Here is a 22,274-nt window from a genome sequence, read left to right on the forward strand (position 1 = left end):
GGTAGGAGTTCTTCGGAGCTGTACATAATGCTTCTACTCAGGACAGAAGGCAGTTTTCTGGGGAGTACTGGTCTCTGCTAGACAAGGGAACAACATCCAGAAATTTGCCAGAAATTAAATATTTTCAGTTTAACTCTGTAAAGAAGAAAAAAAAAAAAACAGTGGAGAAAGTATTGCCTGTTTAGAGTATGAGTATTATTTAGTGTAGGATATATGTGCCTTCAGTGTTCATACAAGGCAATACACTTTTCTGCTAATTCTGTTACGTAAGAAAAAAGACAAAATGCCTTCATATTTGGGAGCTTCAGGAGACTACACTTAATGAACTAAATTGCTTTTTTCCCCTGGAAATACTGGAAAAATATTCTTTGACTCTAAAGAACGGACAATTTTAAAGTGTCTTAAAAGTGAGGCTCATGTAAGAGTAATCTGTCAGACTTGTAGAGGATGAATCAAAATAACCTGCTGCAATGACATGGATTAGAATTAGTGCTCTGTTAGCCCCTGTATTCACTTGCACTGAGTTTATAGTTGTCTTTGTTATATCAGTTCTCAAATATTCTTTGTTTCTACTTTATTGTGTGTTTATAGAACCTATGCTGACAAATTGAGCCCAAAGGTGGTCCAGTCATTGCTGGATTTATTATGCAGTCAGCTAAAAAACTTGTTATCGCAAGCTGGGGTGATGCTTATGGCTTCATTTGGAGAAGAGGAAGTTGAGGAGCATGAAGCAGATTCAAAAAAGGCAGATTCAAATGGGGAGAATGAAAAGAGAGACTTCAGAGGTAATTATCTTGCATAATTTCTGTTACAGTTTCAAAGCACTAAGTACTGAAGCCCTCACTCTTCTGTACTATTGTTGGGCCATCTTAACTCTGTAGATTAGGTTAAAATATAATCAAGTAATTTTATGCTCAGATTAGATTTATCAATCAATTTAAAGGTAGGAATAAGTAGAGAATAAGAACTACTTCATTCAGTTTGTAATTAGAACAGGAACACTTTTTCTCTGAAAATGAGTTAATTGCTGGTATTATTTTTCAAAGTGCAGTCAAAGAAATTCCCTTCTCTGAGTTTTGAACTGCAAATAAACGTAGTGTAATTTACACAGTTGTTGCATCTGCTCTGTGCTGTGCAGAGTGTTGTATTCGAAAGTCTGCCAGAAGAGATGTCCTGAAACCTAGAAGTCCTTACGTGGTTTACAATCCCTTAATGAGCATTTTTCATTTCTGTGGAAGTATTGTGATATACTCAAAGAAATTTTTAGGTGCATCTTTGCTGCTGGTTGTGGTTACAGCTGTCTTTCCTTCTCAGTAATTGGATGGCTGATGAATTCCTAAGATAATTAATCATCATAATTAGTTCATTAACGAGTTAGCTTATAAGGCCTTCTTTTGTTTTGAAGACATTTCCTTGTAAAGATAGCAGCTTTAAAATGAATTGAGGCATGAGGGAGTGTAGTGTTTTGCATCAAAATCTCAGAAAATGAAAAACACATTTTGTTAGCAATAGCTATGTTTTATACTACAGGTATACTCAAATAAAAAAGCAATAACTGATCATTATATTTTTACTTCTGGATCAGTTTGTTGCCAATAACAAGCACTGCTAATATTTTAGCAGCTCAAGTTTCTGATAGATGTTAGACGGTTACTTTTATGTTTAAGTTGCTTGGCTCTATATTAAATATATAGAGCTTGCAAATACTGAGGTGTTCTATAACCCCACACTTTTGGTAACATATGTACAACAATTTATTGTACAGCTGTTTATAAATCTTAGTTTTTTCCAAATGCTTGTTAGTCCATATACCATAGCCTAGCAATATTAGTTGTCCAGTCTGTCCAGTTCTTTCTGGATTCCTTACTCTCAGAAACTGATAACATCACAAAACTCAAATGTCTGTTTTAATATTTTTTTCAACTTTGATTTTAGCAATATGTTATTTGCAGATGCTGTTTAAGAATGGGTGTAAATGAAAACTTTTAATTTAACTTTATAGCTGCCCTCCGAAAGCAACACGCAGCAGAACTGCACTTGGGAGACTTCCTTGTTTTCTTGCGTAGAGTTGTCTCTTCAAAAGCAATTCAGTCAAAAATGGCATCTCCAAAGTGGACAGAAGTACTTCTTAACATTGCTTCTCAGAAGTGTTGCTCAGGTAAAAGTTTTTCAAAATGTCATTAATGGTTATACTTGCAGTTTCTGAAAACAAGTCCTATTTGATCATATATTACACACTGATTTTAGCTCTTCAACCTCAGTAGATGTACGCATGTTATGCTTAGGAGAATTGTGCATTTAATCATATTATAGAATCATAGAATGGCCTGGATTGAAAAGGACCATGATCATCATCTAGTTTCAAGCCCCCTGCCATGTGCAGGGTTGCCATTGGAGGCATGCAGGTCATATCATAGGTGTGTGACTGATGGAGAAGTCACTTGTAGATTATTAACACACTCTTCCATCTTCAGGAGTCCCTCTGGTTGGAAATTTGAGGACAAGACTTCTTGCACTTCATGTACTAGAAGCTGTATTACCTGCTTGTGAATCTGGCGTTGAAGATGATCAAATGGCTCAGGTCTTTATATTTTGCTATAAGCTTTTTCACTTGTTTCTTCAGAAAGTCTCATTAGAGTTGTAAATGCTTCACAGATTTGCTCAGAATCCAAATCAGATGAGGCTCATTGTAGATACTGGCTTATCTAAGAAATCTAAATATTTTTTACATTTATATTTACGAAGCAAAATAAAATGCTATTTGTTGACCTCATCTTGGATTTAGGATGATCTGAATTATTTTCTGATATGCCAGGTTGTTGAACGATTATTCTTGCTCCTGTCTGACTGTATGTGGGAGACTCCTATAGCTCAAGCTAAGCATGCAATTCAAATAAAGGAGAAAGAACAAGAAATGAAGCTGCAGGTAATTATGGTTTATTTCCTCTTCTGTTTGAATGCAACTAAGTTATATTTATTACAGACATTTTGTCCTGTTTCTGATAGAAGCAAGGAGAGTCTGAAGATGAAGATGAAAATCTTCCCATACAGGAAGTGTCCTTTGACCCTGAGAAAGCGCAGTGCTGCATAGTGGAGAACGGGCAGATTCTGACTCATGGAAGTGGGGGCAAAGGATATGGATTAGCATCAACTGGAGTCACTTCAGGGTGTTACCAGTGGAAGGTAGGTTGAATGAAAGTGTATTTCTCTTCTTACCTTGTTATAGAAATATACTGTAATTTATAAATAGCTAACTATGATTTTTAGGTTATGACAGCTCTTTGCATAAATTACATTTTCAATCCAGAGGGAAGAATTTGTGGCTGGTCTTGAGCACTACTGTTCAGAGTAAATTTTCAGCTGATGTTTCAGTACACAGGTTGGAGGCATTGATTACATGCTGAGTGTTGTAGAAGTGCTGGTACATGTTCCTCAGATCCATAGTTAAAAATAGATGTGATAGTCTTGAAATAAATGACTTTCTGAACTATGTGGATTTTTATTTTTTTCCTTTGAAGAAATATTTGAGAAAATGTTTTGTTCTATTGCAAAAAGCCTGCCTGATGAGATTTGCCTTTAATTACATCATCTGAATGGTTTATTCAGAAATACAGATAAATTTGCAGTTGTAGTCAGTATTGGCTTTAAACATAAGGCTTCTAATTCTTTTTTACTTGAATCTACATAAATAATTTGCTGTGAACGTGAAGAGTAAAGCTTGTTTATTTCAGTAATAAGTTTCTTGCTTACATGCCAGCTTCTATGTTTCCTGAGTCAGACAGTTCTTTTCATTAATATCAGGTCAAATTTAAATTACTTATTAAGGACTACCCCTATACACTAAGACATCCTTTTAGAAATAGAATATTATTTTAGCTGATTAATTTATTTTTTTTAATTAAATGCTTGTGAGTAATGTGGTTATAAGTACTAATGAATATGCATAAGGCAAATTCTCATTGCTTTGTTCTGTAAGAATGTATATTCTGACTTTTTTTATCTGCCTTTTAGTTCTATATTGTAAAGGAGAATCGAGGCAATGAAGGCACATGTGTTGGTGTTTCTCGCTGGCCAGTACACGATTTTAACCATCGCACTACCTCAGATATGTGGCTGTATAGAGCCTACAGTGGTAACCTTTATCACAATGGAGAGCAAACTTTGACTCTATCCAGCTTTACTCAAGGAGATTTCATTACATGTGTATTAGATATGGAAGCAAGAACTATTTCCTTCGGTAAAAATGGAGAGGTATTTGTTTCTTTCTGGTTGTATTTGGTTTGGTTTGGTTTTTTTAGTATCTGGCATAAATATTTTATATAGAGCTATTTTTTATAAAGCTAAGTATAATGGTTAAGATGAGAATATAACTTTGTCACGTTTTTACTGGTTAAGGTGTTCTAAGTTTGTTTTTGTTTATTTGTTTTACCTAGGAGCCAAAACTAGCTTTTGAAGATGTGGATGCAGCAGAATTATATCCATGTGTTATGTTCTATAGCAGTAATCCAGGAGAAAAGGTAACACAGATGTTCATCTGCGTTGATCCCAAGTCTGTCCTTTCCCTAGTCTGTGTCAATGGATGTAGAAGGGATTTTTTGGGGAATGAGGATTGTTGGCAGTTGACAAGTACTGAGAATGTCAGTGTTGAATTCATTTTATTTTGAGACATGAACAGCATTACATCATTTGCATGCTATCTAGACTTTTCCTACATTGCAATCTACCATAAAAATAAAATGTATTTCCCTACTTAGAATTGATTTACTCACCATTAGATCTACGCGTAAAATCACAATCCATAGAAACCACAGATATATAGTGTTAGGAATTCCAGACATTCTGAGATGTGACTCCTATATGGGAAAGCACTAACTGTTGGAATTTTGGTACTTAGAATTTATACAAATGCAGTGTTAAGATTGGAATTCCTAGAGTACCTCACAAAAAGAAAAGATAATGCTATTTGTTTTTTCTGTCCATCAAAAGTTTCTTGTTTTAAAACAAGCTCCTGTGTAGATAAGAAGATAACTTTAAACTGCTCTCTTTAAACAACCAGGTGAAAATCTGTGATATGCAGATGCGTGGTACACCGAGAGATTTGCTACCTGGTGACCCCATCTGTAGTCCTGTTGCTGCAGTGCTGGCAGAAGCCACCATTCAGCTCATTCGTATCCTTCATCGCACAGACCGTTGGACGCACTGCATCAATAAAAAAATGATGGAAAGACTGAATAAAATCAAAACGTGTCTTAAGGAAGCAGGTCAAAAGCTGAAGAAAAGTCGCTCAATTCAAAGTCGAGAAGAGAACGAGGTGAGAGAGGAGAAAGAAAATAAAGAGGAGGAGAAGGGCAAGCATAATAGACATGGTCTGGCAGACCTTTCAGAATTGCAGCTGAAGATGCTGTGTGTGGAAGTGTGGCCTGTTTTAGCAGTAATTGGTGGAGTTGATGCTGGACTTAGAGTTGGAGGTCGATGTGTACACAAGCAAACTGGACGTCATGCTACTTTACTTGGAGTAGTGAAGGAAGGCAGTACATCTGCTAAGGTCCAGTGGGATGAAGCAGAGATTACTATCAGGTACAGTATACTTATTTCCTACACTTTTCAGAATCTAGTGCTGTTTTGTGTTCAGTAACCTTCAGAAGTAACATACATCTTACATTGGAGTCATGTTGACCAGTTGTTTTAAGCTTAAATTTTACAATAACGCAGCCAAAATTGCATTTTCAGAACAAACAAATATGGGTTAAATTTCAAAATTATCTAGTAATAAAATGCTTGGTATGTCAAATATATTTTAATAGCTTAGGATTGATTGGCATCACTAAAATTCTTAGTTCTGGGCTCAAGATTTCAGAGCTGGAATGGGACCAGCCTGCCAGTTTTCCCAAAGTCGTAATTAACATTGCTTGTTTTTAAGTATGTATTGCTCTCTTAATTTCTTGTAGCCTCTGGATTATGGATATAAAGAAGGTTTTTACTTGGGGAAATTGCTCACTTTCTTGTAAATGGTGAATCTGGTCAGACCATGACCAGACAACCATGACTCTTCTGAGTAGAGTCATGGTTTGACTTATCAGAGTTAAGAACAGATCTCTTCATTGCATTGGTATTTCATCCTTAGGGGAGCACAAGTTGCTCTGTGAGGCTTAGGGATGACTCAAAGATGTGAAGTGGGAAGATTCTCTCTTTTTAATGGTGGGTAGATAGGGCTATTCAAATTAATTAAAGCAGCATTTATTCATTTTTGACCTGCCTTAGAAAGCTAAAGGAATGCCCTGTATTTGATGTTGACCCACTGGAACTGTTGTGCAGAGGATGTTAAGATCTTGGAGAGAAAGCTGGAAGGAGATGATTCTCTTTCCACCTTTCCTGCAGGTTCACTTTCAAAGGGAGGGCACTTGGAAGGAAGCTGTGAAATGAAGCTAAAGCTTTCTGTAGGCTCAGTGGTGTTCTCATAGGAATTGCTTGTGGCTTTTGAGTGGAAAGATATGCTTCACTAAAATCCTAGTATTCTTCAGGCTACAGTTAAACTTTAATCTTGTGGAGAAATTGAGTAGTAATAATTTTTTTTACTGTCAGTTAAAATTATGTTTTGAAACAACTGAGATCAGATCACCTCTCTAGCAACATTCTGCCTATTTTGTTGCTATGCAAAAGCTGTTGTTGCTTTAATTAAACATGCTGAAGTGCAGTTAATTATTGAATTTAATTCCAGATATAAGTTCTTTTAAGTATGCCCATTTGGCATATGACCTTAAAGTAAATGTATTCTTAAAGTAATTTCAAATCCTACTTAAGTGAAGTGGTGCAGCACTTGACCATAGACAATGGTAATTTATTGAATTAAGTTCAGAATGTACTTCCATAATTAGAATCAGAATAAAACTTGTTTTCAGTTTTAAAGTAGAATTTTACCTTATGAAAGGGGGATACATTTTGGAGGGGTAATTAAAGGAAGATTCAAAAATCCTCTGTCTGCTGGATGCATAGGAAAATGTAATGGAAAATAGAAGATGTAGGGAAAATACAGGCTAATGAATTTTTACCCTGTTTATGGTGAAAAGTAGTCAAGTATAACTCCTAAATATAACAAAGGTTTCACTGAATATGGCTTATCTAAGGAGTCATCCATTATCTGTCTGGGTTTCCTGACCTGTGTTTAGAAAGTCACTGTTCTCTCTAGGGGGGCCTGTCTTGACATAAACAGGGACAGAATTATCACAAGCTATCAGCTCTGTGCTCCTTCCAGTAATTTGAACAGGAACGTGCAATCATTGTGCAATCAATCAAAACTTCTACTTAATGCTTAAGAAAAAATTTGTGAAATTCCTGTTCACAAATTCAGCTTGGATGTGAGAATAAAATTTGACATAGGTTAAATTACCTTAGAAGTCTGTTTTATATTTTGAAATAATACAGAAGGATTCTCTGTCAGCACTAATTGATAGCTTCTGTGATGCTTCTGGATTTTAATGGTTGTTGTTGAAAACCTGTGCATTTTGTTGCCTTTGCTCTGATATCATACCTCCCCATTTCCTGATCATAACCTCATTTTCCCCCGTTTACATTTAAGTTTTAGAATTGGTTCATTTATTTCATTAAACGTATTTTACATCTTACTTTGCCTACATTATTTCCTGTACTTTCCTCCTGTCTCTCCCTCACTTGCTTTTTCCTGTGTCATTCTGATCTTTATTAAAGCTTCCCAACTTTTTGGTCGCCTAGTGATACTCCATTGTATAATCTGGAGCCCTGTGAGCCACTGCCTTTTGATGTTGCAAGATTTCGTGGGCTGACAGCTACTGTGTTGCTGGACCTTACCTACCTGACTGGAATCCATGAAGATATGGGAAAGCAAAGCACCAAGAGACATGAGAAAAAACACAGACATGAATCTGAAGATAAAGGTGAAATGGAGCAGAAAATGGAGGGTGATGCTGGAGCAGATACACGATCAGCACTAAGTGCCGATGATAACAAAGGACACAGCACTGCAAGCTCTAAATCAGAAAATGAAATCGCTTCCTTTTCCCTAGAACCATCAACACTAGGGATGGAGTCCCAACACCAGCCTGCTGAAGGGAGAAAAAAGAATCACGAACATTCTCCGAGAAATCATGATATAGTTCAGTCAGAAATCAGAGCCGTACAGCTGTCTTATCTTTATCTCGGTGCTATGAAGTCACTTAGTGTTCTTCTTAGCTGTAGTAAATATGCTGAACTACTGTTAATACCAAAAGTCCTGGCAGAAAATGGTCACAACTCAGATTGTGCTAGTTCTCCAGTTGTTCACGAAGATGTGGAGATGCGTGCTGCCCTGCAGTTCCTGATGCGACACATGGTGAAGCGAGCGGTCATGCGCTCACCTATTAAAAGAGCCTTAGGACTGGCAGATTTGGAGCGAGCACAAGCCATGATCTACAAGTTAGTGGTTCATGGATTGCTGGAGGATCAGTTTGGTGGCAGGCTTAAACAAGGTACATTTTCAAAATTATTCAAGTATAGTGCTAAACTATTGTGTATTTGTATTTAAATGGTTAGGAACAATAACAATACAAATGAAATAATCTTACAATTTTGTAGTGGCTATACTTTGGAGGAATCTTTGGAGAAATTTTACAGAGACTTTTTAATTGCTTTTTTTTTTTTTTAGCTATAGCACTGATTGGGGTTTTTCTGCCTTTCTCCAATTCCTTATTTTAATAAAAAGTAAATACAAATCAGTAAATCAGAAATGTAGGTCTTCCTAATTTTTCTTTATGCTTATGAAAAATGAGCAGTTGTGTATATATCTGTTGGAAGAATTCATTTATCAGACAAGGTTCACTATTGTAAAAAAATTATTGCATACAGTCAAGATGATATTGAGAGTTCTTTCACTTTGTTTCTCTTCATGAGAATTTGTGAATCAGTTTTGGGTTTTGTTTTGTTTGTTTATTTTCCTGAGATATTTGGCACTGAACTAGCAGAACTTGGAGAGAGAACACATATCATTCCTGTTTGTCTTAAAAGAAGATGTATATTACAGGCTGAGTCTTTGGGGAAATGATTTAAATCAGTTTAAAAAGAAAATATCTACAGTATTTTTTAATACCTAATTATCTAAAGTATTTTTTAAAATTATCTAAGATATTAAAGATAATCCCTGTGCTGTTTGCTTCTTTACTATCTTATGTATTTCTTAGAAATCAACTAAAAAACCCTTCAAAATCTATTACTTAAGCTGGTAAGTTAAAAACAGCTTTGTAATTGATCAGCCCTTTTGCCTAACATAATAATCCTAAATGTTACAACAGTAAGTACTGTAAGGTCTAACCTTTAACCAAGTAATGGTTTCTCTGAAGATTAGAAAGTTTTACTTACTCTTCACCTTGTTATCAGTATGACAGCAAGAGACCAATTTGTTAACTTAAGTCCACAAGTAGTTGGCAGAGGTATTTGTGTTGTTAAAGTTCCTGCACACCTCATTAGGGGAGATTGATTTATTTATTTATTTATTTTAAGTTTAGCCACAAGTACTGCTTTACTGTATTAAGTTTCATTAATGTTCCTGTACTGTCTGTTTTCTGCTGCAGAAGTAGACCAGCAAGTAGAAGAAGGTGATCAGTCTCAGCAAGCCCAAACACCAGTTACAACCAGCCCTTCTGCTTCCAGCACAACCTCTTTCATGAGCAGCTCTCTGGAGGATACTACTACTGCTACTACTCCAGTAACTGATACTGAAACTGTTCCTGCTTCCGAATCTCCTGGTGTTATGCCTCTCAGTCTTCTTAGGTAAAATGTTTTCTTACTTACATATCATGTATGTCTTTAGCTCTCTGAGGTTTTGAAAACATTATCAGCTGTTAAGAGCTGCCTCCACAAAATACAAAGTTCAGTTTGTTACTTTGAGGACATGCATTTCTAAAACTAGAAAGCTACTAAGCTTTTTATATATGCTATATATGTATGTATGTATAGCATCTAAGTTCTTTTGAGCAGGAGGAAATACCTTTCTTCTGTTCTCTTTCAGTTCTCATTTTTATTTAAAATATTTAAAATATAAGTCAGTGACATTTCTGCATTTTGATTAGTCGTTAAATAGTTTGTGTTCAGACTAGAATTGATCTTAGTTTGCAAGCAACTCCACAGTCCTGTTTGTTTCATCCTACCCTCGCATACTGAAATGGAAATAAGATGAAGCTAAATTAATTTGCAGAGATAAATAATATTTGAGATGTGGAGGAAAATCTTCTTTATGCTGAATATAGTCCTGTTCTAAGTTTATTATTTTCATTGACATGTCTGACCTCTGTTCTGAGAGGCTTTGCAGATGCAGTTTGATGAAAGCCAGAACAAAGTCTTATCACCAGGACAGCAAAAGTAAAATACCTTACAAGGAATGATTAGTCAGGCTGAGTTCAGTATGTAATACAGAAATGGGGAAGTGAGTTTACTTCTCCTCGGGCTGCCCTTGGTCTGTGAGGAATTTTTAGGTGCACGTCTGGGAATTTAACTGTCCAGGCAAAAAAATTGGAATGAGTTGTTCCTACAGGGTTTCTCTCCTACTCCCCTACATATATGTAGTATTACTCCTTACCCTTGCAAAATTCAGTTACTGTAAGGTGCACTTGGCAAGTTGTGATCTAATCTGATGTATTTCTTACGTCAAACCTTTTTCAAGTGTTGCTCTTTTTCATATAAGTATATACTTTTTTTTTTTTTTAAGGCAAATGTTTTCCAGTTATCCTACTACAACTGTACTGCCAGCACGACGTGCTCAGACTCCTCCAATATCTTCTTTACCAACTTCTCCTTCAGATGAAGTTGGGAGGAGACAAAGTTTGACTTCTCCTGATTCCCAGTCTGCAAGGCCTACGAATCGTACAGGTATGCTGTCAGTACAGACAGAAATACAGAGAGCTGTAAACTCACACATGTTCTGTATAGTTTTTTAAGACATTTTTGAGACTCCCTGGAATTGCAAAGGTAATGGGAGGCATCTTTTCATATGTAGGATTGCACTACTGCTTGCATTTTGCTACTTAAAACAGAAATCTGTTCCATTCCAATATGCATACAGAATGGGGGTAATAAGGGAATTGAGCAAATTGTTAAGTGAGAAACCCAGACTTCTAAAGAACTGTCATGTGATCCAAAGCATATGTATATGTTTTATGAGGGCTGTTCCAAAAGTAATGCCTTCTATTTTATTATGTTTGTATGTTTTTATTATATTTGTAGAGACTTTTGAGTCACTTTAGACAGAAGTAATACTCATGATCTACAAAGAGATTTTCAAATATTTGCCAGCATGTTAGTAAAGATCTCTCTCTGGGTCTTAAGAGGAATGGGTATTAATGTGATCTCAAAACATTTTGGAATCTTGATGTTTCAGGCAAGGGTAACTTTCATCTTGTCTACCTACATATAAATCAGATAGATAATTTGATAGAATTTGAAACAGAAACAAACTCCTTAGAAATACTTCAAAAGAAATTGTTCCTTAAATGTTACGAGTGTCCAATTTGATTCAACAGAGGCTGACATAATATAAACGTGACTAAATAGAATAAACACTGAGTTCATTGTATCTTACCTTTTGTTGAAAAGTAACAGCGAAGAAAGTTGTTAAGGCAATTGCTCACTTATCTGAAGCTAACAAATCTTTGCCAAATCAGAATGAGATTTGCTAAAGTGGAAAAAACTAAAGAAAGATTTGTTTTTTTCTGTCTTCTAAGCTTTGTCTGATCCAAGCAGCCGACTTTCAACATCTCCTCCTCCTCCTGCCATTGCTGTTCCATTGTTAGAAATGGGATTCTCCCTCAGGCAGATTGCAAAAGCCATGGAAGCCACAGGTAATCAATAACGATATCAATTTAAACTGAAAAAATAAATTAGTATTACATTGGAAAAAAATGTGTTTCATACTTTAGTTTTGCTGTTCAGTAAGTATTTGGGAGAATAAATGGATTTTTTATCATTTCCGATGTAATATAATTAATATATATATGCTATATATATTATATATGCAGTATAATACAATTTTAAAGAGTGACTTTAATGCTTTCAGGTGCCAGAGGAGAAGCAGATGCGCAGAACATCACAGTGCTTGCTATGTGGATGATAGAGCACCCTGGAAACGAAGATGATGAAGAACCCCAGCCAGATGTGACTGCAGATGCACGACATGGGGCGATAGTCTCTGGAAGTGGTGGAAAATCTGGTGATCATTGTTATTTGCAGTCACCAGGTGATATCCCTTCAGCTGATGCAGCTGAAATGGAAGAAGGTTTTAGTGAAAGGTAAAATGTAGTTTTCCTCTAATACCTTAAAAGCTCTTGCTGGAATTGGGAGTCTGGTACATTCTTTGTTACTGATGGGAAACACTGTAATGCCATTTCTGCGTTTTGTTACATTAGCAAAAGCAAAGATACAATTAAATTAGGTCTGCACTATGTGTTTACTTTCCTTTACCATATATGCACACAACTGGAGAAGAATGCAATTGAGCATCCTTCCTTCAAAAAAAGAGAGAGTGAACAAAAATAATGAAGACAGGGAGCTTGCATTTTTGCCAGTGAGATAAGTAGTAATAAAGCAGAAATTCATTGGAGAGTGTTTTTTTGTTTGGTAGTTTGTGGTTTTTTCTTCAGTATATTCATGAACACTTACCTTCCTGCATTTTTTCTTCTAAAGAATTTTTTGTTTTGTCAGTTTTTGGACTGAGGTTTACATTCTCAGCCATATTCACAACTTTAGATCTAAACAACGTATTAATCTAGTAAGAAAGATTTTACTTTATATTTTAATCCTAGAAGTAGTTACATTAGGTGACACTTGCAGATCATACCAACTAACGAGGGCAGTGAGAACTGCGGTGTATATTTTGAGAATGTTTTGTTCAGCTTCCTTGATCCTAATGAGCTATTCATTTATAGGTTTTCTTAATTAATTGTCTTGGGTAAAATGCAATTTCATAGACAACTCACAGATTTCAAGTAGTAAAAATAAATGAATAAGTGTTACTTGTTGAAGGAATTACTGATGCAGGGACAGAAACAAGAAATAAAGAAATGTAGGTTAGGCTGTACTTAGCACAGCATAAAGTGAGCGTTCTTCTAAAGTTTCTGGAAAACTTATGCACTGTGGAAGCATTGCTGCATCTCACTTCTTAAAGTGAATCTCATGGTCAAAAGGACAGTAGGTATGTGCTGTAGAGGAAAATTCTTGAATTCCAAAATCTTTTTTTTTTTTTCTTATGTGAATGAATAGAGTCTTCCCCAAAACATGACCATAATATATTTTCCCTGTATGCAGCTATTTAAACTGGTTTTGATTTACCTGTTGATTACAAATTCTTGTAGCCCTGATAATATGGATCATGTGGATAACGCTGCTTCTGCAAGTGGACCTCCTTCTAGAAGTCGCTCATCTGTAACAAGAAGACACAAATTTGATTTAGCTGCCCGAACACTGCTAGCACGTGCTGGTAGGTGTTCTAAAAGACTTCCAGATTTGTGTTTGTCCAGCAAATGAAGAGGATTGGTATTGTTATTGGAAGGGTATTGGTACCTAGCATGAAAGCTACACAAGTCTCTTTTGCATATGTATATCAGTGTATCTTTAGATTAAGTGTTTTACGTGGTGAGAGAAAATCGTGCTTATCTGAATTTAAAAACTAGAAAAAAATGTAGCTGAAAGTGGATTTATGCTTATTACATGCAAAATAAAAGTACTGTTTTCTTTCTCACTCGAGCGGGATTATACCGCTCTGTACAGGCCCACAGAAATCAGAGCCGAAGAGAAGGGATATCCTTGCAGCAAGATCCTGGGGCTCTTTATGACTTCAACTTGGATGAGGAGTTGGAAATTGACCTTGATGATGAAGCAATGGAAGCTATGTTTGGTCAAGACCTGGCTAGTGATAATGATATTCTGGGAATGTGGATCCCAGAGGTATTGGATTGGCCTACCTGGGTGTGTGTGACTGCAGCGGGGGCTGCTTTAACTTACTGCTTTTTGCATGTTTGCATTTCTTAATTTAAAGTAACATGCATAAGTTTATATCTCAGTTTAAAATATCTTACTAAAAGCTAGCAATGCGAAAATCTTGTGTTCTGTAGCTTCACTTTTAGCTTAAGAATAATGCTTTCTTGTGTTTCTTACCCTATGCTTCGTGTACATACTTTTCCTGCCCTCTTCCCTGAAAGATGACAGCAGAACTACTGTATTTGTTTTGAGGATAGTGCTTAAAAAGCAAGTTAGGCCAGATTGTTTGGCAGTGAAATTCTGTTTTATTTAATAATAATAACATTAGCAATAATAAATCTCATCTGTAGCAACATAATTTGCACTTAAATCAGTTTTGTATAGCTTACTCAAAGTACTTTTGAGATGGAAGAGAAATATATTATCTGTAGTTTGTTAATCTTTGGATTATCCATCTCAAGATGATGACCAACCTACAAGACTAAACTTTCATCTCCTAATTATAACAGTACTTGATTCTGATATGGAAGCAAGATGCAGTATGCATGTGTAATCTTCAGAGAGTTTGCTTCACTGGGGCATCTTGATGAAAGCAATTAGAACATAAGAGTAATTCTAGAAGAAGGAACTATAAATTCAGATAGAATCATGGAATGTATTGACACAGCTTATTCGTTTGCACAGTAAATGTAAAGGCTGATTGTCTGGAAACAATGGATTCTTTTTTTCCTTAATAATCTAGTCTCATGCATGTTCTGAGAAGAACAAGGTAGTTTAAACACGGTATTAAACGTAAACTAGCAACGTTGTGTGTGAAAAATGTTACTGTCAAGATTTTCTTTTAGTCAAACCTGAAATGAAGTAGGAAAATTTTAAATTTATGTCCCAGTGTTTTTCCTCTACTAAGATGATCTGGTTGTCTATTTCTGTTTTGCCCTTGTGCGAGTTTACCATACACATCCTACTTTGTGGAGTAGAAATGGGCAGAAACATCCATTTAACAATATTGGCATATTTTTTTATATCTAGTATGAAGATGTTTTTCTCTGTAAGTAACGTGAGAATCTTATTACACAGCATGTTTGTGAATCTGAAGACAGAGAAGAAGTAGTGGTTTGTGAACTGTGTGAATCAAGTGTTGTCAGCTTCAATCAACACATGAAAAGAAACCATCCAGGCTGCGGGCGTAGTGCCAACCGTCAGGGCTATCGTAGCAATGGTTCCTATGTGGATGGATGGTTTGGTGGTGAATGTGGAAGTGGAAATCCTTACTATTTGTTGTGTGGTGTCTGCAGAGAGAAATACTTAGCCCTGAAGAGTAAATCCAAAGCATCAACTTCAGAAAGGTACAGAAATAAAAGACAGTGGAACACTGTATGTGAAGGAAAAGAAGAACTTGAAAGTATCAGCTAGTCTATGAATTTTAAGAAACTGAATGAAGAAATACAAATTTATAGTAGAACTAATGTCTTTATTTTAACTGAGGCTTGAAATCTTTGTTTGTCTTCATTAATTTTTTTAATGGAAAAAGGAATTATTTCTTGGGATCGTGCTTTCTGTTGCAGATCTTGAAAAACTTCTTTTCTGAATATGCTGTTATTTTTATGGATCTTTTCCACATTCATACTGCAAAATACATTATTAATTTCTCTTGCTATTTCCAGAACTCATATATGTATTTACATAACAGTAAAGTAACCTTACAGTAATCCAAGTTTAAAATTGGTATGCATATATATAAATATATATATGGTATATAAATGATTTAAGCCATTTAATTGTTTTTTTTTCATTCTTTTTTTCTTATAGGTACAAAGGCCAGGCTCCTGATTTAATAGGTAAACAAGACAGTGTCTATGAAGGTAGGTTTTCAAATTTCTGAAGATACTGATTACTTCCCAAGTGCTTTTCTTTCTCCATAAATGCAAATAAAGATGTAATGAAACTCTACTTGAAGATAACTTCGGACTACATTTAGTGCTTTCATTGTTGCTTTTAAGTTCAGATGGAAATAAACCAGTGACGTTTTTTCCTTTGTATTTCGTCTGCTGTCTTATAATTAATTTTGGTGAATGAGCTGTTGTAGTTTGAACTGCATTCAGTCTGCATGAAGTCCAGCATTCAAACACATTTCTTAGCTGCCTTTTTAGGAGAGGTTAATTAGCATAAGTTACCCTCTGGAAATTTTGGCCTTAGGCTTACTCTTCTACCTTTTATATTAGTTGAGAGTGTCTCAATAATGTCTTTCACACCTGAACAAATTATTTCTAATGAGTGTAGAGAATCTTTTTCAGGTTATACTTTGAACTGGGCCTTTTTGTAGCTTGTATGATCACATGTACAAGCCATACATATAGATTTAAATGTTAGTGAGTGTTCCCAAATATAAAAAGCTGTTCCCAGATAAAAGCTGTTGAGATTGTACTCTATGGAGAGTGAGTTAGAGAGGGAAAGAGAAGTAAATCTAAATTGATGTCTGTGTAAATGTCTGGGATGTCAATGGAGTAATGGAGTACAGAATTTAATTACAATTATTGGACTGGGGTATGGGAAGGAAAAACAAAGGCCTGGATAGTACAATAGTGACCTAAGAACTTCACATACATTTTGATAAATATGAACACAAGAAGACTCCAGTATCTGTCTTTACTGTTCAGTCCTTTAGAATATGTATCTGCTGTCGTGATTTAAAGCATTATGTCCACACTTCTTAATGTATTCCAGGCTTTAAAGTTGTCTTTTTGTTAGATACAGTGACCTCTTGTTTCTGTGTTTTAAAAAACAGCTAGATTGATGCCTCAGAGAATCTTCCATGAAATTTGTGTGATAGAAATAAAGACCAGATTTAATGAAGTGAGGCAAAAGGCAGGTTTTGTTTTTCTAATTCACTTAATGTTGCCACTGGCACAACCTGAAAATGAGAGTCAAGGCTGCTAAGTTGCAGATTGTAATTCATATTTTATTCCCCATGTTGATATTTTTTAATGTTAGCTAACATTATTTACTACTTTCAGATTTTGTAGCTACATTTAGTTGTATTTTTCCAATTCTAGAAGACTGGGATATGTTAGATGTAGATGAGGATGAAAAGCTGACAGGAGAAGAGGAGTTTGAATTACTGGCTGGACCTCTTGGGTTAAATGATCGACGTATTGTACCTGAACCTGTGCAGTTTCCTGACAGTGACCCTCTAGGAGCATCAGTTGCAATGGTGACAGCCACCAACAGCATGGAAGAAACATTGATGCAAATAGGTAAATTTGATACAGATTTAATTCACAGAACACATACATCCTCCCCTCTGGTGTGATTTTATGGGAGTGTTGCAGAAATATTTTGAGAATCTTTCCTGTTTCATAAGGAAATAAATACAAATTCTTAATTTTCCTTTTATTATAAAAGTCATTGTGGTATACATGGCATTTTTGTTGATAGACTTGACGCTTTGGTGTACTAACAAAATTGTGACCAAAGTTTTACAGTGAATGGTAGTAGCATGTTTTTTCACAACTCAGAGATTCATGGATTTAATTGGTGATATACTGATCATCATACTGAAATGCAGGATCTGTATTTAACTTTGTAGATCCCTTTAAAAGGGCAAGGAAAGCAGAGGAATTAGCATTAACATCAGTATCGTCAAATTGTTCCATATCAAGTTTTGAAAAAAAGAAATAATTAAATTATGTAGAATTTTAGAAGTTTATTTTCTGCTCAGTCATCACCACTTTATTTCTAATATGCTGAAAACTGAAGCTTTCTTTAAAAAACCTATGCCAGATTTGCTTCTGTGCTTATTACTGTATAATGTTTTTGTGCTCTTTAAACACTAAAACAAATTGTTATTTCCAAGGTTGTCATGGCTCTATAGAAAAAAGCTCTTCTGGCAGGATAACGTTAGGAGAACAAGCAGCTGCCCTGGTAAATCCACATGACCGTGTTATGGCCTTAAGAAGAGTGACAGCTGCTGCACAAGTCCTCCTTGCAAGAACTATGGTTATGAGAGCACTCTCACTTTTGTCTGTCAGGTTTGTGGCATTCTTAGCAAAACTATTTTTCATTTGAATCTAGTTGTGTAGTAATGTTTGGTGTAGATGCACTTTTATGACTCATTTGGGAAAGTGATGCTCATTTTGTATGCTTAATTCGTATTATTAAGAGAGAAACTTTTGTTGATTTTGTTCCTTTGAACCCTATCTTCAAACTTTATGAAAGATGCTTCTGTGTCTTACATTGACAGCAGACTCTAGTAACACTGACCACTGAGAACATAATGATTGTGTATCTGCCAATTGGCTTTTGTTCAGGATAAGTATTAGAAGTAAAAGGTAAACATTACAGGAAAGAAGACAGTGCAGGATTTGATGGCATATGAGGATGTGAAGAAGTCACAGAAATCCAACGTGTGTTACCATAGCCTAATTCTAAACATGAATTATCCATATAACATTGTTTATGAGCTAAACTTAAGGTTTTTTGTTTTCTGTTGTTGTGTGTATATATATAAAATATCTATAGGTATATTTTTTTTAATCTTCACCCTTAATTAAAAGGAGTGGAGGGAGGCTACAGCTTTCTTTCTGTCTCCTCCCTTTCCCCCTCAATGTTACTACTGCCCAGCTAACCAAGCAGGCAGTGTTCACTAGTGGTTTGGGAATAGTTTTGTCCAAATACAATTTTACTTATAAATACACTAAAAAAAAACCAAGAGCATTTCTGTTCATTTTTGACAGTGGTTCCAGTTGTAGCCTGGCAGCTGGTCTTGAATCCTTGGGATTAACAGATATAAGAACTTTGGTTCGTTTAATGTGCCTCGCTGCAGCAGGGAGAGCAGGACTCTCCACAAGTCCATGCACTGTGTCAAGTTCAACGGAGCGATCTAGAGGAATCCACAGCAAAACAAGCAAGCCTATATCGTGTCTTGCCTACCTGAGCACAGCAGTGGGCTGTTTGGCATCAAACACTCCTAGTGCTGCTAAACTTCTGGTGCAATTATGTACGCAGGTATGGTATGTGTATTGAACTACTTCTACGTGAGATTAAGCATTCCCTTTTGTCCTTATGAATAAGTTGTGCTTTTTTCTTCTAAACTGTGAGACTGCCCTCTCTGACTGAGTCGGTTGCAGAATATAGATTGATTGTATTTAGAGATGATCTACACCTGTGTTTCATGCATATGAAGACACTTACATGCAATCAGAGTAATTACTTTGTTCTTTGGAGTTTGAAATATAATCGTGGATTAATACAAGTTTTTGGATGGCATAATGAAGTTGATTACACATGACTGCATCCTACACCCAGGTGCAAAAATTTCATAGAAAGTTCTCCTAGAAGCTCCTTAGTTTTTGCTGGTATTTGTGGTTACTTGAGACTGTCTGTTCATTGATTGATTGATCGCTGGATCTGAGTGGCTGGTTCCACTAAGACCAAGTATTCAATCCCCAGGTCAGAAGACTTAAATTCCATATTGCACATATTTGCCTGTTAATACTGTTTGGGAGCTGAGAATTTCTACCAAAATATCTGTCAGAATTTAAACTGTTTTTTTTTTTCAAATATAACCATTTTTCAAGATTGCTTTTTTTGTTTGCTTGTTGTAGTCATTTATTATATTTTATTGTTTATTTTCAGAATTTGATTTCTGCAGCAACTGGTGTAAACTTGACAACAGTTGATGATCCAATTCAACGGAAATTTTTGCCAAGCTTTTTAAGAGGAATCGCTGAAGAAAACAAACTTGTTACTTCTCCAAACTTTGTGGTTACTCAGGCACTTGTAGCACTGCTGGCAGACAAAGGGGCCAAACTGAGGCCAAATTATGATAAGGCAGAATTTGAAAAGAAAGGTATGATAAGGCTTTTATTTATACTAATCACTTAATTATTAAATCTTCAATCTCTCATTTCTGTTTAAGGAAAGGTGCTAGAATAATCTATATATAGATTTGCTCACAAAAATAGTTTATGTTGTGTTATAGTTTAGGGCCCAAATTACTTAGAAATACTGATTTATTACGTAACTAAATTATCTGTCACATTAAAAGAAATCTAAACATTTGTGTGTATTGAAAGCTGTACAGGTGTGGTATTCAGCCCCAGTTGTGCCACATACTGACATTAAGGGGAATAATTAATTAATTAATAATTAAGGGAAATAGTTTATTCCTGATACCTGAGTACTTTCCTGTCTCTGGTGCACCAAATTTTGTTACCTATGCTGTTGTGAGCTCAGGGAACCACAAAGCAAGTTCTGAAAAGCCTGAAATACCAGGTTTTTTTTTTGTTCAGGGGAGGGAAGGACATCCTTAGAGCAGCTTACCTCAGAGGATCCATTTTGCTGTTTAGACAGTGCTTGCTCTTTGAATAACCATTTTCCATGTGGTGTGAATAAGAATATTCATAATTCTCTTGTTAAGGCGTTTTGAGTATTTTTGTGAAATTTTCAAGGGGGCTGTATTTTCTTGGTATCAGAATAGGTCTTCTTCCTAATAGTTAATGTAATTGCAACATTCTTATAAAATGCTTGTTAATCTTTTTCTTCTTTTTTTTCTGGAAATTATGGCTAATGCTGTGTTCATTTATGTACTTCTGTTTGGTACTCATCTAGGCATCATCTCATTGTTTTGTTTAAGCAGGTTTAATTGCCCATTTGTATGCCCATCCTTCCTATGATCCTTCTGCTGTAGGCCCTCTGGAGCTGGCTAATGCACTAGCAGCCTGCTGCCTTTCTTCAAGGTTATCTTCACAACATAGGCAGTGGGCTGCTCAGCAGTTGGTGCGAACTCTTGCAGCTCATGATCGAGATAATCAAACTATTCCTCAGACCCTCGCTGATATGGGGGGAGACTTACGAAAATGTTCCTTCATAAAACTGGAAGCTCATCAGAAACAGGTAAGCACGATTTCTCCCAAAATTACATGAATTTTAATGCTCTTCTTTCTTTTGTAGAATTGAGAAGAAAAAAAATTAAGAATGATTGTTTTATAAATATACTGACTGAGGTATTTGCCACAAAATGTAATGTTTTTGTGATGAAGTACATTATTGCTCGAAGGTATCTCCAGTATAGAATAGTGCGTACTTTCTTCGAAGCTTCTATTACAAGAGGCAAGAAACTGTCCTCACAGTGCACTAAATCAGTAGAATCATCTTTTCTTGAGCTAGATAATAGAATCATAGAATCATAGAATTGCTCAGGTTGGAAAAGACCTCAAAGATCATAAAGTCCAACCACAACCAAACCATGCTACCCTAACTTTAGCAACCCACCCCTAAATCATGTCCCTGAGCACCACATCCAGCTGGTTTTTAAACACATCCAGGGATGGTGACTCAACCACTTCCTCTGCCCGGGGAGCCTATTCCAGTACTTAATAACCTTTTCTGTAAAGAAGTTTTCCTGATATCCAATCTAAACCTCCCCTGGCTCAACTCGAGTCCATCTTAATTTAGATCTTAATTTGCAGTAGTTTTTCTGTTATAGTAGTTAACATTTTATTCTTACTCTGTGCAATAGCAGCCCCATGGAGCAAAGGTCAAGTGCAACATCCTTATAAAATACACTTACTTACACTGTACAATATTGTAAATGTGGAAGAGTGTGTTGTGTTTTTCATCAGCGTAGGTAATGCTCTGTTCTGATGATTTAAGTTTGCATTGTTGTTAGTGAACAAAGTTACCAAAGCTTTAGGTTTAAACTCTATTTTTGCCATGATCTCTTTATCCATGACTTGTAGGTCATGACATGTGTTTGGTGCAATAAAAAGGGACTTTTGGCGACTAGTGGAAATGATGGCACCATAAGAGTGTGGAACGTTACCAAGAAGCAGTACTCATTGCAGCAGACATGTGTGCTCAACAAATTGTAAGTCAATTCTTTATAACTGTCAGATATTTAATTTAAGTTGCAGTTGTGCAGGGTAATGAGAAGACCCAATCCTGCAGTGTCTTCTGCACAGACATTCTTTCATCTTTCTTTTTTCCTGGGATTGTTTCTGTGATTACAGCAGGCAACGTAAGATAAAACTGAAAACAGAACTTGAATATCATGCTGATCAGAGTCATCTCAGAGATAAGGAGATCATGTTAAAACTGTTAAAAATATTCTTAATCATTCATGATGAGGGGAAATTATTAAAATAATTACTCTAAGGGACTATGATATATGAGAGGAATAAAAAGATAAAATATTCATTTGGAGGGTTCCAGTGAACAGTTTAAATCTATAACATGATAATTGTGAATTGTGAAGTGTGGGGAAAAAAAAAAAGGATTTGTGACTTCTGGGCTTCAGGAGC

General features: G+C 35.8%; 1 protein-coding gene across 1 annotated transcript in view; it reads left to right on the plus strand.

Annotated features, from left to right (window-relative positions):
- Positions 1-22,274, plus strand: part of HERC1 (HECT and RLD domain containing E3 ubiquitin protein ligase family member 1) — a 94,971-nt gene that overhangs the window by 52,049 nt on the left and 20,648 nt on the right. Inside the window, exons 30-52 of the mRNA XM_031616385.2 lie at positions 592-785; positions 2,003-2,158; positions 2,475-2,581; positions 2,816-2,926; positions 3,007-3,183; positions 4,012-4,251; positions 4,434-4,517; positions 5,057-5,577; positions 7,705-8,480; positions 9,579-9,777; positions 10,712-10,872; positions 11,724-11,840; positions 12,056-12,287; positions 13,350-13,474; positions 13,742-13,962; positions 15,052-15,320; positions 15,784-15,836; positions 17,028-17,228; positions 17,828-18,002; positions 18,708-18,978; positions 19,609-19,822; positions 20,612-20,868; positions 21,714-21,841. Coding sequence (XP_031472245.2) covers positions 592-785; positions 2,003-2,158; positions 2,475-2,581; positions 2,816-2,926; positions 3,007-3,183; positions 4,012-4,251; positions 4,434-4,517; positions 5,057-5,577; positions 7,705-8,480; positions 9,579-9,777; positions 10,712-10,872; positions 11,724-11,840; positions 12,056-12,287; positions 13,350-13,474; positions 13,742-13,962; positions 15,052-15,320; positions 15,784-15,836; positions 17,028-17,228; positions 17,828-18,002; positions 18,708-18,978; positions 19,609-19,822; positions 20,612-20,868; positions 21,714-21,841 — 4,989 coding nt within the window. The remainder of the gene's footprint in view (positions 1-591; positions 786-2,002; positions 2,159-2,474; positions 2,582-2,815; positions 2,927-3,006; positions 3,184-4,011; positions 4,252-4,433; positions 4,518-5,056; positions 5,578-7,704; positions 8,481-9,578; positions 9,778-10,711; positions 10,873-11,723; positions 11,841-12,055; positions 12,288-13,349; positions 13,475-13,741; positions 13,963-15,051; positions 15,321-15,783; positions 15,837-17,027; positions 17,229-17,827; positions 18,003-18,707; positions 18,979-19,608; positions 19,823-20,611; positions 20,869-21,713; positions 21,842-22,274) is intronic.

The sequence above is a fragment of the Phasianus colchicus genome, chromosome 12 (genome assembly GCF_987193195.1).
Source record: "Phasianus colchicus chromosome 12, bPhaCol1.hap1.1, whole genome shotgun sequence".
Classification (NCBI taxonomy): Eukaryota; Metazoa; Chordata; class Aves; order Galliformes; family Phasianidae; genus Phasianus; species Phasianus colchicus.